We start from the raw sequence: 17,481 nt of genomic DNA, 5'->3' as shown, positions 1-17,481 counted from the left end.
ATCCTTATTGCTCGCGCGTAATTATGTTGCTATCGCGCTCGCACACTCACTGCGGGTGCCAGTCGCACAGTCGCGACAGCAATATAATTACGCGCGAGCGATGAGGATGGGTAGCTAGGGGTCATTGGACAAAATTCTACGTGCTCACGGACAGGGCTTTAAATTTTTAAATGAAGCCGATTCTTTTGCGGCTTTTGTTTGAATTTAGAACAGGAGAGATTTGAATTTGGAATGAGATGTTTTTAAATGAAGCCGATTCTTTTGCGGCTTTTGTTTGAATTTAGAACAGGAGAGATTTGAATTTGGAATGAGATGTTTTTGAAATTGTTTCTTTTTTGATGAGCTGAACTTTTTTCTTTTTATTATGAGTCCGTGCTGTTTTTTGGCCAGTGATAAGTAAAAACTGGTTTTAATGAATCTCATTTGATAAAAAATAGTAATTTCAACAAATAGAATTATTAGTAGGCTTGCACTTGATAAGAATCTGACCTGGCTGCAGATTTATTAGTTTATTTTACGTCTCCATATTTTGAACCTTATTTAAACTTCAGAGAGAGCGATTTTTTAATAAAGACCGATCGTCATAATCTTACTATGAGTTTGAGTCAATTTAATTTCTAGATTATCCAAGTAAATTAGTTCAAAATACATTAAATTAATCCTAGCTACGCCCATCTGATTATAAGGACAAACAAATCTATGAAACTTCGATTCTAGAATAACTACATTTTATTAAATGCTCAAATCTTTGCTCAAATATTTTTAAAAATATATTTTGTTTGTCCTTCATGGGGTTTATGTTTACACACAAAGCCTTTTATAATATTTTAAAAGTAACAAAGCTTTTAAAATGTTATTCAGGTTGCGGGGTCTATGTTTTATTTGTCACATGATTTGTGGGTTTAATCGTGTGTCAAATAAATGTGTGATTTGGGTATATGTCAGGGTTACACACAATATTCAGTTATTTAACGATATTGGTAGGTACATCGTTATTTAACGGAATCGGGTACAATACAAACTCAGATCTGGGAATTCTCAGATTTGGGTTTTAGAATATTTTGGTAAATAAAAGTCGTGGGAAAGTAAACAATTATTCCTCAATTAAACATTGAAGACTGATTTCTAGTATTATTAGAATATTACACGACTTTTACTTGCTCGCTGGGATTGTTGACAGCTTTCACAAAAGTATTTTCTATTCTGGCAACACAGTTTTTTATTCTTTATCTGTGAAAACTGGCAACATTTCCATCATAGATAACATCATGAAATAAACGCGGCTGTGATTCCAAGACTGATAAGCAATCATGATGCTATACTATGATATTTATAAGGAATTGTTAATGTGAAGGCTCACAAATGAACCTTAATCCAAACAGATTGGGTTCAAATCAGTCTGGCACACTAACAATGTGAACATTTAATCATGTGATATAAAAAAAAATGATAAAATAAACAAATTGAACAAATAGGAGTGGCAGAATATGTTCGTGTTCAAAGAGGGATAAGTTTTGAGTTTACAGCTGACAAATAAAAATAGAAACAGCAATGTCATCAGGTCAACTCTGCGGATACCTTGGGCATCCTAACGCTAAGTTGTCGATATTATTGTCCATTTATATGTTATACTTTTTACTATTTTTGCATACAAAACGAATAACCACCATTTTCAATTATACTATGCATCCATTAGAAATAAATACCGTTATAGATGAATAGATTCATTTTGTATTACACATGTTTTACTTTGTCCGAACAGTGAGCCGGATTTATCAGTAGATTATATAAAATTTATATAAAAAAATAATAATATTAACACAAAATGTTTCGACGAAAAATTCAAACTTTCAAAATAATTTACGTTTATTTATTTTATGTTTATTTTATTTCCTTTTTCATTTTCCTTTTTACGTCTAATACTTTCGTTTCATTCTCCTATACTTCAGTTCTAGTTGAAGTTTATTTTGAACCTACACAGAGAAACACTTTACAGAGTAATGAATAGTAGACGCTATATTTATTTGGCCCATACTTAACGTAGAGTAATCCGTTGTTCGGTCACTAATTTTGTCTACAAAAATTTTTCAAATATTAATAATTAATTAAATAAAGAATACGAAATTGGCAACCGAGCAAGTACTATAGTATTTTTATTTTCCAAAAAAAGTTATTTTCCTCTAGTAGCCTGGTTTCATGACATATTATCCTAACTCTACGTCACAATACTGTTTATGTATGTATATGTTGGTACACACGTGAGAGTGCCATGAAACCCGGACCCTGTGCGCGGCTGCTGCATGCACAGCGCGCGACAGTCTGACGCTTCCCTATTTATTTACTACCCTCATAACCTAAGTTGACTGTACGCCCCACCTTGAACCCTATTGGCATGCTCTTTACGTAGGCTGTGACAATGTTACTTATCCCTCGTATACCTCAAACAGTTACTATGACTTCCCGTTAGCATAATCACTGAACATCAACCACATCGCGGTATGAATATGACTGTCTCTTTCTCTATCTATCTTTTTTTTACTCTGAGTCATACTGACTGTTTGATTTTTTTTCACTACTTCTTTTAATTTTTTGTCTGTTTTGTTTTATTTTTTTAAGAATAGTGTTTTTTTTTTTGCTTGTGAAACGCCAACCCTCGCTAATGATCCAAGCAACCCAAGCTCTGTTTGTTTGAAGCCGTCAAAGACGATCCCAACACGGCTCGACCGCACGCCGTTCGACTAACATGCGATACCTACAGCAGGCAGTAACGATAACCAATGTACAGTACACAGTAATAATAATGTAGACTCTGACCGGATTGTACAGTTACTGCTGTAGTGGTACGTTTTATTTGAGTGTGGAGTGGATTTTCTTGAATACGAAAGTTGATACACATGCGACTCGCTCGCCATACTAACACTAAAGAATAACCGTTTTCGGTCGACCTGTCTCTTTCCTTTTGCCGTTGTGTTGTCTGTGTTTTATTTTTATTTTTGTGTTTTATTTTTTTTGTGTTTATTTTTTGTTTGTGAATGTTGTCCCCTAGCGTATTACTATGTCGGGGTGTGTTGTCAGTCAAGGGTGAAAGCGTCAAACTGGGCGGCGAGGGTCCTCATCCGTAGTGGCTTGCCTTGGAGATGCCTTCACTGTGTTATTTTGCGTTTGTTAGGCTTGATGTAGTGTCCTATGTTAATGTATATAGCGATACCTAGGCGAGGCGGCTATCGGTGAGTATAGTATGTAGATGGTATTATAATCAGAGTGTTTATTAACCTTTTTTTATTAAAACAAAACGTAACCGTACAAAAGTCCTGTTTAGCTTTCTAACTATTTAGAATTGCGTCGTGGAAATGTTATGTTGAAGTAAACGCTTACAATTTATATTTACGTATATTAGCTAAGCTATTTTTTAAAATTTACAAAAGTATTTAGATCGAAACAGTAGTTTGATAGCGCTTGATGATAATATTTCCACGATGCGTATCGTTTCAATACTAAACAATCGTGAACTCCTTGGCTCCTTAAATGTTTTAATAAAAAAACTAACTTCGCATGGTAGATGTTGTTAGAATAAGTACCTACGGATCGCGCGCGCCGCGCCGGAGTAGGATTCGAGTCGGTCCCCGTCGCTTAGGGTAGCGTAGTCGGTCGTCCAGCAGGGTAGTCTTGACCCCGTTTAGTTTGGTTCCGTTTAGTTGTTTATTTTTTTTTTGTTTGGTTGTCACTCTTCAGAGTCATATTCGCCACGGACACACACGCATCGACACACACATTATTCCGTTCCTTTGTTTTATTTTACTCTAAGGGTCTGTTTTTGTGTTGGCCTCTGGCGCAAGGCGTGGCCTGGTGTGCGCGCGGCCTTATGTTCGACCGATGACGTCATCATATTTTTAACTACCTACGTAACTTTATGCCGTAATTGGATTTCAAATTTATTTATTTTTCGCTAACGCTATAGCTGAGCTTTTAAATGGAATTTTGTGTCAGTAATTAGTTAAAATTGAAATTTTAAATTGGTAATTAGATAAATTGGCATTTGAATCTTTTTGAATTAATGTAGGCGAGTATTTTGTATTTTGGAGTTATTCTAGTAACATTGTAACTGTGTGTAACCGTGCTACCGCTTCAATTTCGCCCTTTTTAAACTTGAAGTAAAGGACATGAATAAAGGCTTTGCTTTATTTAAAATAGAGTTCCTTTTTGGGAACTAAGCAAGTTTGCGCTACGAATGATAATAGTATAAGTCGTGTGCATCTTAAAATTGTAAAAATTACAATCTTTTATCAATGCTATTTTAGGTTTGTATTTAAAAATACGTAGAAATTGAAATAAGATGTTTTTAATTATTGTATGGGGTATTTAACTCAGGAACTCAGTAAATATCACTAAATAAACTGTGTTAATAAATTCACCTTGGGTTTACTTGTTTAATGTTAATGTAATAAAACAATTACTAAACTATTTTTACCATAATATGTTGCTTGTTTAAGACTACTACCTATTCAATTATGTCTTTTAAAAGCTTGATGGTAACTGAATTAACTTTAAAACCCGAGTAACAATAACAATATCTGATCAGCTACAAAGAAAAGTAATAAAAATTCCAATTACTTACTTTTCAATTACCATAAATTGTACCACTGATAGACTTGCTTATCTTGTCGTTTAATACAAAATCCCAACATCTTTCCTATTTATCACAATGTTGCTCGTCTCTGTAAAACTAAACACTGTTGCTTTAACTACAATAACTCCAACCCTAGAAGTATGGTGACGTCGGGTCGGTTACTAAGTAGGTCGGTCGGTAGGACGGCGCAACGGAGTGGAGCGAGGCGCGGGTAGAGCGCTGTTGTTGGCAGCCGCGCCCCGCGCTGGAGACAGAGGTGTAGCGGCGACGACTCACGGTACCGACATAGGTAGAGGCAGGGCCAACGACATGTAGTTGCTAGGGTGTAAGCGCCACTCAATTGGCCAGTAAACCGACTAAAACTTGTGAATTGGCCAATTAATCGACTGTAGAAATAACACTAGGACTCAACCGCCACTGATTGTAATGCGACTGCCTTAACGACATGTAGATGGCTAGGGTGTAACCGCCACTCAATTGGCCAGTAAACCCACTGAGGACGCAACTACCAATAAACCGACTAAAGTGAATTGGCCAATTAATCGACTGTAGAAATAGCAACACTAGGACTCAACCGCCACTGATTGTAATGCGACTGCTTCAACGACATGTAGCAGGCTAGGATGTAACCGCCACTCAATTGGCCAGTAAACCGACTGAGGACGCAACTACCAGTAAACCGACTGAAACTTGTGAATTGGCCAATTAATCGACTTTAGAAATAGCAACACTAGGACTCAACCGCCACTGATTGTAATGCGACTGCCTTAACGACATGTAGATGGCTAGGGTGTAACCGCCACTCAATTGGCCAGTAAACCGACTGAGGACGCAACTACCAGTAAACCGACTGAAAACTTGTGAATTGGCCAATTAATCGACTGTAGAAATAGCAACACTAGGACTCAACCGCCACTGATTGTAATGCGACTGCCTTAACGACATGTAGATGGCTAGGGTGTAACCGCCACTCAATTGGCCAGTAAACCGACTGAGGACGCAACTACCAGTAAACCGACTGAAAACTTGTGAATTGGCCAATTAATCGACTGTAGAAATAGCAACACTAGGACTCAACCGCCACTGATTGTAATGCGACTGTTTCAACGACATGTAGCAAGCTAGGGTGTAACTGCCACTGAATTGTCCAGTAGATCGACTGAGAATTCAACTATAAACCGACTAAAAACTGGACATGTAGCTACGCTTGGGTGTAACTGCTAATGGATTGGCCAGTAAATGATCAGTAAAGCGGCTGAGGACGCAACTGCTGCAGTCTGCAACAGTCTGCAGAACTGGCAGTTCTTTGTCAGTAAACCTACTGCTTCAATGACGCTAGGACTCAACTGCCAGTGAATTGGTTGACATGTTGAAAATCTAGGATAACTTTGTAATTCGACTGCTTCAACGACATGTACGGTTTAATTGGACAGGCCAGTAATGGACTCGATTACCAGTGAAGTGACTTAGGACTGAACTTGACGTGTACCTTCGCTTAGGATGTAACTACCGCTGAATTGGCAGTTGCCATTCGACTGCTTAAACGACATGTAGCAACTCTAGGACTCAATTGCCCGTAAAATTGGTCAGTATTTCGACTGAGGGCTCAAATACCACTCAATCGAGATGTAGCAACGCTAGGACGAAAGTACCACTAAATTGGCAGTAGAAATTCTACTGCCCCTAAGACGTAGTTACGCTAGAATGTCACTTCCACAGAATTAGTTAGTAAATAGACTAAGGAAGGATTCAACTGCCACTGAATGGGCAGTTAATAGTCTGCCGCTGGAATGGTCGGCTCCGGTTAGGAATAGTTTGACTGACACTGAAAACGATTTTGATGAGGAAACGGTCTGATGTTAAATGTGATGACTCTGACTGGACTGACTAGTTATGGGGTGGTTTTAACATTGGTATTTGGAATGTAGAAGTATTTTCGGGGGTATTAACACTCACTTAGGATATTAACATCTTGGGAAGGACTGCAAGTAGTAATTTAGATTCTTTTTGCCATATCTTGCCATCAATCTTGTTGTTGGTAAAAAAGCTTACCTACACAAAGATGAAGCTTTACTTGTATTAAAACAAGTAGCAACAAAAGCTTACTTGACAGTTATACTTGACTTTAGCAGTTTGACTGACTAAATATGGAATCGTGCGACTTATTTCTGTTGTATCGTATCGAGCACATCACAGGTAACCCAATTTTATAACCATAACGAATGTCGTTGGCTCACCTTTTGCGTTTGACCTAGTTCTGTTTTCTCGTCTGTCATGCAACCCACGTCTTCCGCGTAGCCTTCCCTTACAAAACAAACGAACACCGGTCACCTGTTTATTTGTTTTGTGCGCACCGGAGTCGTGCACTCCCGCTTGTAGGTCACTAGGGGCGCATGGCACCGGCACGTAGTGCATGCCGTAGCGCGGCATCCGAGTACAGACATCGCCCGAGACATCCACACCACACTCGAATAGTCGCGGTCGGGCGGCGGACGGGCGTCGGGCGTCGGGCGGCCCTGCAAGTAATGTTGGTTGCAGCTGCGCGTGGTGCGGGCCTTCAAGTCGACCCTGGAGGACCTGGAGGAGCGCCTGAGCGCGCATTCGGCGGCCGGCCTTCGCTCGCGGCTGCGCGCGCCGCCCGCCGACATCGCCTACATCGACGCCGACGAGCCCGCGCCCAAAGCCGAGACCACCATATTCTAAACACTCACTCACCCGACCGCACCCGCTGCGCCCGCTCGCGAGCTCACAACGTCCGCTCTCGTGACCGAGCCGTGCGGCTCTGACGCAATCCCAACGCATAATACTTTGACGCGTTCTTGTGACGTGATCACGCCTGTGGCGTGACAAAACGAATGCACGAATCTTGACAACCCCCTTCGATTAATTTTGTTGATTGTTGAATGCTGTACGCATTGCCGTTTTCGATTGAAAACGTTATTTTTTGTCTGATTACTTGTGTAATTGAATACGAAGGGGCGTGCTGAGATCGGCAGGCGAGCGACGAGCGACCCGCGAGGGGGCGCGCCGGTTTTGTTTTGTTTCTGTTGTTACGACGACCCGTACTTACGCGACCGCTCGCCCGGCGCCCTATAGCAATAATGACGACTTGACGTAGGCCCGTAGGACCTTTAGGTTAGTTACCCAGTCGAACACTGCTATTTTAGAAACGAACATATTTGTACATACCTTAGAGACTCTTTACTATCTTAATAATATGTATATCGGAGCAGTGATATTTTATATAGGTAGCTATTGTAAACGGAAGTGATGAAACTCCATTTTAATAAAAATGTAACTTTTTAATAATTAGACTTTGAAATTTTACTGAGGATTTAAAAGATTTTAACGTTTTCGACTCTCACTAGCTTTTTGTGTAAGTAGTTTGTTACGAGGTATTTTACTGCGAAGTTATCTTGAATACTTTACTCGGCAGCTTGTGTGTTTTGTTTCATAGTAAATTTTGGGACCACTTTTAAACCCGTTTCTAACTTTTGCGATATTGTTTGCTGTATGATCGTCTGACGCGACGCCTAAAGTTTAGTATGAAGAGACACCGCACGCTTGACTAAACATCAGACGAGAGCTACTAAGATGTAATTAACTCCTGGTTTGCGAATGTTACGAGAACTATTTACATTGAATAAATTTTGAAGCAAACATAGCATTTTCTTTCGCCACTCGTAGAGTATTGGTGGGGCGCCCAGTTTTAGCAGAATCGCTCTATTTCAGATGTTGACGGTAAGTGCCTAGTAGCTCTGAGTCGCTAGGGGAGCCTCGTAAGTACCGCGTAGGTCGCATGCGACGTACTTAGTGCTTGTAGCGCGGTGGGGCCGCCATCTTGTCGCCGCCATCTTGTGCTCGGCGCGCGACAAGATGGCCGCCCGCTAGTTATAAGCGTCTCGTCTCGAGTATGTATCGATGAAATGTATATTATTTTTTATTTTGGTACAAAATGTTGTTTACAATGTTGATTTTACTTTTTTGCTTCGCATTTATAGTGTGATCATGCTTATGTTACAGTGTTATGCATGTATACAAGTGTCTGTGAGTATGCACAATTTGTATTTTCCCCTTTTTTATTATTATTAATATTAGATGTTTGGTAAGAGATTTCGATAATTAAAGTATGATTTATTATTTAATAAATTAGTGAGTAGTGTTTATCTGATTATCGGAGTCTCAGTAAAGGGTTTTATATTCGAATTTTTATTTTCTTTTTTCATAATATTATCATAAAATTTAAATAGATCTAACTACCAAACTTCTAACACAGTAGTATGTAAGCAGATAAAATAAATAATACTTTTAGTTTACAAAAAAAGTCGAAATATGCATAAATTATATCTCCACGTTTACACCAAAATTAGTAAAATAAGTAACATCATATTATGAAAACTAAAAAGGCTTTTACTTTTTTTTCGTTTATTTTGTTAATCATAACTCGGTTGTGTATGTACTTATTTAAGTTGGTTACGTAATTTATTTTTGAGTTTTATGTAACGATTCTTTTATTGTTAAAAATACATACTTAACCGGCACCATAAACGTTCATTTTTAATATTAAAACTAATTTCAATAAAAGTATTTATTTAAAGGAATACGGATATTTCATTTCTACCTGGAACACTGGTACAAGCCGCGCAGTAGCTCACATACCGGATATTTTCTTTCTCTGCGTAGTAGTAGCTTCGTCACGATCCCCGATCCCTAGTCGGATGCCCTCGAACCCCAGCTAGTGTGAATGCCCCCTACCTAGTTCAGTTAGGCACCCTACTAACGAGACTGCTTTCTAAACAACTCCTTAGTTCTACAGCTCTTCACTTCTTGTAGTTTTGAGATTCTAAAGCCAAATTAATTTTAAATTGAGAATGAATTGAAAAATTTGGTTTTGGAATGCCAATAGTTTTTGTTTGTGCGATTGGCAACAAAGCAGTTTTGTTCCGCGATCGCGGAGGCGGACGGCACACTGACGCGTCCGTGGTTGTTTTACAGCAAAAGGCAGACATATTGGCCGGCCGCAGGATTTTTGTCAATAATTATTTGGCGGAGCATCGAAGAATCAGCGTCCAATCTGGCGGCAGCTCGCTTCCCGCCCTCAGCCCCGTCTCGCATCAGAGCGATGACTAACGCCCTAGCGAACGCTGGACAACTGTCCCTCCCCCACACACGACTGTACCTCGACCACCATTTGTTGAGAAAACAAAACCAAGTACTGCCATTTAAAAAAACAAAACAAAAAACTAAAATTTACTCGTGAGGATTCTAAAATATTACAAAATAAACGACATTTTTTAAAAATTCTTTACTAATATGTAAATGCGGTAGCCGTAAGATTAATGTTTACTAAAATTTTAGAGTTAAGAAAATATTAGAAACTCGCAAAAAGTATATTGAATAGATTGTAACTATGGTGCACCATTATTTAGATGGAGTTTTCTAGATTTTTAGCAGGACTGTCCGTTTGACACAAAATAATATAACGACAAAAACGGTTCAGACATATTTATTTTTTAACGAAATATATCATGAATATTACTTTCTGTAAATACATACTTTCCTTACTCTCATCGTTTTTATAATTGATATTTACAAATAAATATTATACATGTGTTGTACTAAAAGTAAAAATATATTACTAAATATAAAATACATGTGCCATTTTTTATATATTAAAATGACAAATTCACAATTTGTGCTACTCAAGTGCTTTTATAAACGTTTTAAATTAGGGTGATATTTAAATTTGCTTGTTATTTGTTTATTATTGTGTTTTATGTTGGAAACGAATGCGTTTTTAGATATTGTGTGTCGAGGACATGGTCTTGTTGAGTGTTTAGATATATAGAGCTCGTTGTATTTTGATCCCGTAGAGTGTGCAGTTGGTCCCTCTGTATGTACACGATTGTCAACCACACGACTGCTATGCTGATTTTTATTTTATTATTATTATTTGAAGGTTTAAAATAGTAACGAGATAGCAATACTGTAGTGCTCGCATACATCGAATGCTGAGAGACTAGATATAATCACGGTATAATTAAATAGATGATAAACACTGGATGCATGGAACTAAATGATTGAACACAACGATACCGACACACTTTTCTGTCTACTTTACCTTGGCTTCGGCAACTGTACGCAACTTTCTGAGCTTTAAGCGTTTGTCTCAAATACTCTTGAGCTTCTCTCGTTGCAGCTACAACGGGTCAAAAGCTCTCGCCTCTTGCACGCATTTTTCTTCTGTATCAGATTTGATTGCATAGTATTTTGAGACAAATTTGCAAACTATAATATTCAATTCATATAGCAGCTTGACGCTACAAAAATGTTATTGGCTCGCTGTAAGTTTTGGCAAAGTATACATCGTTGGACCGATGTATACTCCGCCGTACCGTCGCCGAAGCACCCACCACTCCTTTCACACACTGTACACAACTTTCCACTACTCTGTGGTCTTCCATCTTTTTCTACTAACCTAATTTCTTTTTCTTTATTTTCACTTTCTTCAAAGGTATCGGATCTCAAGCAAATTTAACTATCCTTGGAGTATGTCTCTGGAATATTAGTGATCTTAAACTTGTTTATATGTTAAGTATAAAGTATATAGAGTATGAATATAACATATTGATTCCTAAAATTCGTAAAATGCACATCGTGTAGTGAAAACTTTAAACATTGCCTGCTACATGAATGTTAAAATTAGATAATAGTATATATAAAAGAAACTTATATTTAAAAATATTAAAATTCATGTCTTGGTGTACACCAAAGTTAGTTGTAAACGATAAAAATATTTTTTTCTAAAGTCTAAATAACGCTTATAGTGATAACACGCCTATAGTGAGTCACGAGAACAACAATAGCGTCGCATGAATCCTGCTGTATCTAAATAAACTGGTACTCTGTTAATTCACTAACGCTTCATGTCTTTAAAGATTAGTAATAAAGTATCTATACTCCAAAGTAAATTTCATTTCACCCAACTATGCCGAGCCGGGAGCTGCGTTTCTAAGGTAACTGCCTTGACGTTGTTGTCTGGGGGGGCAGCCGGCCCCTCCTGTGTCGTACGGTGTTTCGATGTTAGCCGCTTCCAGCTCGCTCTTCGTAGAACACTCCTTAGCTCTAGGCTAGAGTCAGGGCGCCCTCAGTGTGTTTGCCAAGCGATACTACACCGCTCTCGGACAATGATTTAGCTGCGATTTTGTATTCTGATAACTGTTTGATGCTCTAGAATCCTGAAGCTAAAGCCCTATAGAATACAAATATACAAAATCTATGCTAACTGATCAGCAACCGAGTTCTAAAAACTGTCGTGTATTATTTCTTAGCTGACCCACTGAGCTCGCGCTGACATGTACGCTTCACTTAGAACTGCCATGCTAAATAGAATTGTACATAGTTCTGCACTACTATAGGATCTCATAACGACATAGGATCAACTTATCCATTGTAAATGCTTGTGTACACTTAGTCTGTAGCCCTAGATGATACATCAATAGACATCTGGTATGTGAGCGGCGACGTAAAACAATATATGTGCTTCTAGATAGTTCGCATGAGACCAATACTGAACAGATACACAACGTGTCGTCCGACACACACATAAACAGGAATAAATCGATGTTAAAGCTTCACGATGACGTCACACGATAAATGTTCGATGTATAACGGTCAATGTTGAAAAATGTGTTATGTTTTATTTGGTTTATGTTAATTTAATTTATGTTCACGATTATTGAAACGATGTAACGGAGCCCTGGATGAAACTGTAAACAGAAAGTTAAATAGTTGTAAGTGCACACCCCATGAATGTGCTTCTTAAGGTTATAGGACGAGCCCTGCGTTACTTTATGTTCCTACTCTATATTTTGTTTATTTCTTCCTACAACTTCATCGCTTCGCGAAGCACTGCTTCGGTCAGTCCCCAATGAACTTCTACTTTCCAACATACACTTTATTTGTGATAATACTTCCACTTGCTGTTGCGTCGAACGTTATTCTAAAATCATTTTTTAAATTCTAAATGAAGTTCATTTTTTCAATAAATGAAGTCAGCAAAAAGGCATTCATTTGTTTTGCAACCAAATGAAGTGAAATTAGGATCGCGTTCGACCTCACTGCCGAGCTGCGTCTGTATACCTCTCGCGCCCGTTTCTTCTCGTGCCGTGACTCTTTACTTCATGTTCTCGTTTTTATTTTCTTTTCCATGATCCCATTGCACCGGAAGGTCATAGGTGGCGAGTTACAAGAGCGCTTGATACCGGTGCCCTACAGCAAGACGTCAACCGACCAAGCTGTAAGATTTGACTCAATTATGCCGGCGCCTGCTGAATTTGCTCACACGTCTCTTGTCTAACTTTTATGTTGACCTTTTTTGTTTTTTATACGTTCAACTTTAATACTGTACTGTCTATCTACCTACAACTTTGTCCGTTCTCTATACTATTGTCCCATGCCTGAACTGTTGCGCCGGCCTTTCAGTTTGTTTCATTTAAATGAAGTAAGAGTGGGTTCATTTGTTTTAATGTTGAATGAATGATAACTGAATGGGTCGGCGTACTGCATGCGCAAGTTTGTCATCCATCTTGCATGTCCCCTGACGCATGCGCTGTGTTATTCATTACATTTTTTGGATCGCAATGTCTTTAATGTTTGAAGGATTGTATTATTCTTTTATTCAACAGCAATCGACTTCAAAATATTTCTCGATTCCGCTTTTTTCATTGAGAATTATGAAAACTAGATTGAGAATTCAAATATACAAAATCAACAAAAGGTTTAATTAAATTAAATAAAATTACCTTAGTATTTTTAGTAACGTCAGAAAAGTTAGCAAATTAATTGAAGTCGATTATTTTCTTTAAAGTTTTTCTGTAAATACTTATCTGTTGATTATGATCTGGGATTGTTTGTACAGTTTTCGTTTTTATGTGTATTGTAATCGTTTCTATGGCAGTGTAAATAATGTTTGATTGTGATCCCAGTGAGTAAAGTGTTCGAATAATGTCCACTCCGGTTCTCCGTTGTCAAAAATAGGGTACTTTATTAAGAATCTAAAGTTTTAAATTCTTGAAGTCGTCAATAAAGATAATGGAGCTTAATTTTAAGTTGGCATCATACTCATCGTAGTTTTCCGTATTATATTTTGCCTCACACAATGCACCATTAAATTCGTGGGGTTCAAACTCTTCTATCAGTAGCATCACGAAACGCCAGGGATTCGTATTGGATTCGCTTTCGACTCATCCTAAGATTAGAGCATTTGACGCAACAATAGCTTTTAGATTAAAATTTTCTTAATAGGCTAGTGGACTCGCTTATGCTGCTTTTACACTATGCGGAAATTAGCCGAGTCGAGTCAAAAAAACAGAGGAGTGGGGATGAAATTCATTCATAATTCATCCCCACTCCACTGCTTTTTTGACTTGACTTGGCAAATTTCCGCGCAGTGTAAACGCAGCATAAGACTGTGCGGGTGCCGCCGGCCGTCGGTCCTCTGCGTAGGACATCTCGACCGATCGGTGTTGCTTCGTTAATGTGCATAGTCTGTGTAACATACGGCAGTTCCATAGAGCTTTGCGCGTAGCTCACATAGATGGGTCAATGTCCAAATGCAGTCACAGACGGGGTGCATGGCACATATTCTACAAATCTACATCATGCGAGGGCGGCGCACGCGCACGGCTGTCTGTATTCGGGCCGGCGACACTGCATGGCATGCCCGCGAAGACACGGGTTATCTGTGACTGGAATTTTGAATTACCTAACGCTTCGCCTCTTTTTTATGGCTCGGTGTGCTTTTATGTTTCAATTAAACTGTATATTCTTTCGGGATCGTTCAAACAACGTTTGATCGGTCTCGCTGTCGCGTTCGACTCGCTCTGACTTTGACTTTCTTAAATCACTATATCGTCGATGTATATTTAAATAACAATTTTATAAGTCAGCTTCCTTTGTGTGATTCTACTGCTCAAATACTAATATTTCCCCTATGGCATCCTACATCGAACTCTAAAAAAATACTTGCCTTTCCAATCAAAACCATGACATCTCGGGTATTGTATGGAAAAGTGAGAAACTTTTTTCGATTTCGATGTGAAAATTCCTCACACCGTTTCCATATTTTCGAGTCTAGTGAGAGAGATTAGATCTGAAACCACGGAAACGGCGTGAGTAGCCAAGTTAGAGCCGTAGAGGAAGTTGTTTTATTTGGGCATTAAAATCACGCTGTAAAAGGAAACTGACTGACACTGAGCTCAGTCAGAGAGCAGTCTCGGTCAGAGCGAGACGAGCGCGCGCTCCGAGGCGAGGCTAACGATTGTGGTGGTGGGCAGATCCGCGTGGTGAACGCCTTCCGGCAGGGGCTGGACTCGCGCGGCTCGCTGGCGGACGCGGCGCTGGCGGAGGCGCTGCGCAAGCAGACGGCGCTCAGCAAGCGCTTCTCGCACTCGTCCAGCATCGAGTACGCCGACGCCGCGCACACGCTGGCGCCGCATGACCTCGACGTCGAGCGCCTGTCCTCGCACAGCCACACCGAAACCGCCGTCTAACCCGCGCGCGCCCTCCGACCGATACGCTGCCATCTCCCGTAACAACCCAAACGATCGTGTATAAAATCATATTTTTAATGTAAAGGATGATCGAGTTTAGTATTTATTTCGACGCGTACGGCCGGGGCGCGGGCCCGTGCCGCATCCACCGGTGTATTTGAGCATAAGTTATTGTTAACTAGTGTGTTTAATTATTCGATTGTTTTGAAAATATTTTATTATTATACGCGCGCGTCGTACCGCGCGCGTCTGTTGAACAAATAAAAAAATATTGTCTAATTATTAATTTTAGATTTAAGCGCAAGGACGAGCGAATGGGCGTGTGTTTTTTGAAAAAAAATAAAATTTTCGCATACCATCGTGTCACCTCTTACACGGAATGAAATGTTTTATATTGCTTTTGTCAAAGACAAGTCGTGGGAGAGGGGGCGAGCGCGGCCGCCTGTATAGCGTGGTCGCGGCCGCGCCCGCTCCCTGCACACACTATATACTAGAACTAAATTATTCAAGTATTAGTTAAGGTGTTTGTTATAAATTTCAATAACTTTTTTTTTGTTTTTACGACCTTTTCCCCTAAATCTAAGTATACATTTAAGTCATATCTCGAAGCGTAGACGCATCAACTGAAAAGTTTCTATACAAGAACCGTCAAACTGCATTCTTGTGTAAAAACCGAGGTAGTCCACTTTAAACATCTTCAAAATGTTTAAAAATAGAAATAAACATTAAATTGTATAGCTGAAGGTATTTATTTGTAATGCTAGTCTCTTATGAAAACAAAATACTAATTATTCAATTATTATAATGTACTTATTGATTATTGATAAATACTTCAAGTTTATTAAACAAGATATAGTCTACGGTGTAACGAATTGATTTTGGAATTTTTTCTCTATGAGCAATAGCGACGCGCGCGCACCGTCGCGCGGCTGCGTGCACTGCGCTTTACGGACGGCATGACACTTCCCGGACGCTCCAGACGTGTCTCGGACGTGCGAGATGTGTCTCGGACGTACGCGACCTGTCTCGGACGTACGCGACCTGTCCCGTACGCACAGTTAGCTGCAGAGTAATTTGCATTACACATTCCTGTTGTATGTCCAACCTTATTCGCTTGTAATAAAGTTCTACGTCTGACAAACGTGTATACATTCCTGTGCAGCTGATTGTACGCGACCTGTCTCGGACGTACGCGTACTGTCGATCGCACGCGACTTGCCTTGTTGACGCGTAGTCGTGAACGTGCGTAGCGTGCCTCGTACGGTTGAGGCGCGTTACGTGCGTTCACGACGCGTTTCGTGCACGAGACTCGCACGCACGCAGTTGCCCGCACGGCGCGCCCGCCCCGACATAGGCGACGTAGGATCGCAGCAGTGGCATTTTCAACTTATAACGTAAGACATGTACTTTATCGACTAGTGACGAGTTGAAACGAGAGTCGCACCCGAGCGGCGGACCGCTCGCCGCCCACTTGTTTTTAGTAATAAATTGAATCAGAACGATGTAGCGATTCGGCGATGTTCAATTTTGTATAGAACGTTTCATAGTAGAGGTATTGAAGTTGTTACGTTTTATTTGTGAGGCTGGGGCCAGCGCCGGCCAGGCCTGGCGACCGCTATTAAAACTATTAAACAATCTTGTAAGTAATTAAGTATTAGCTTCGAATCAATAAAGCCTTTTTAAAAAATTAGTTAAAAAATGAAACTATTGAAACTTCACATGTTTAAATAAATAATAATTAGTTATGATTTCAGTGAATAGAGAGGTCATGGTATCGTTTTGTGTATATTACTATTTCGTTGATATTCGTTACGAGTTCCCCGATGAAAGACATAAATTAGGAGTCTACTGTACGAAGCTGCGCAGGCGGCACCTAACATTGTTTTGACACGACAGTCTGCCACTAACCATTTTAGGTGATAAGTCCCATTGTTGTATTTTTCGTCTCACAATAAATGAAAATCTATTTTATTGTTTTTAAAACTGTAGTTTTATTTTTTTTGTTTCCTAAGCGAAGCAGGTTCAACTCCCGCTGTAATTGTTTAATCAAAGACTGCCATCATGAAAACCTCAATAAAATGATTATTTTGAAAATCCACGTGTTTCCCTGATAACCCTTTTATTCTACGCTAAGTTAAAATAGTAAAAGTTAAGGACAAATGAAAAAAATTAGGACTTCGCAAATAAAAAATTCTAAAAAATTGTCGCCGTTATCAAATTAGTTTACCTACTTGTTAGACGTGTTACGCCATCTACCGTGAAAAAGTTTTTAGTAATTTTGCGAAGTCCTCATTTTACGAT

At 39.3% G+C, this 17,481-nt stretch overlaps 1 protein-coding gene across 1 annotated transcript in view; it reads left to right on the top strand.

The window, feature by feature from the left end:
- LOC135084219 (plasma membrane calcium-transporting ATPase 2) overlaps window positions 1–17,163 on the top strand; it is a 136,904-nt gene extending 119,741 nt beyond the window's left edge. Inside the window, exons 23-24 of the mRNA XM_063978955.1 lie at window positions 12,858–12,926; window positions 14,965–17,163. Of these exons, the coding sequence (XP_063835025.1) occupies window positions 12,858–12,926; window positions 14,965–15,180 (285 nt within the window). The 3' untranslated portion in view covers window positions 15,181–17,163. The remainder of the gene's footprint in view (window positions 1–12,857; window positions 12,927–14,964) is intronic.
- Window positions 17,164–17,481: the final 318 nt, after the last annotated feature.

This window comes from Ostrinia nubilalis, chromosome 25, assembly GCF_963855985.1.
Source record: "Ostrinia nubilalis chromosome 25, ilOstNubi1.1, whole genome shotgun sequence".
NCBI lineage: Eukaryota > Metazoa > Arthropoda > Insecta > Lepidoptera > Crambidae > Ostrinia > Ostrinia nubilalis.
This window is presented reverse-complemented; position numbering and strand designations above follow the sequence as displayed.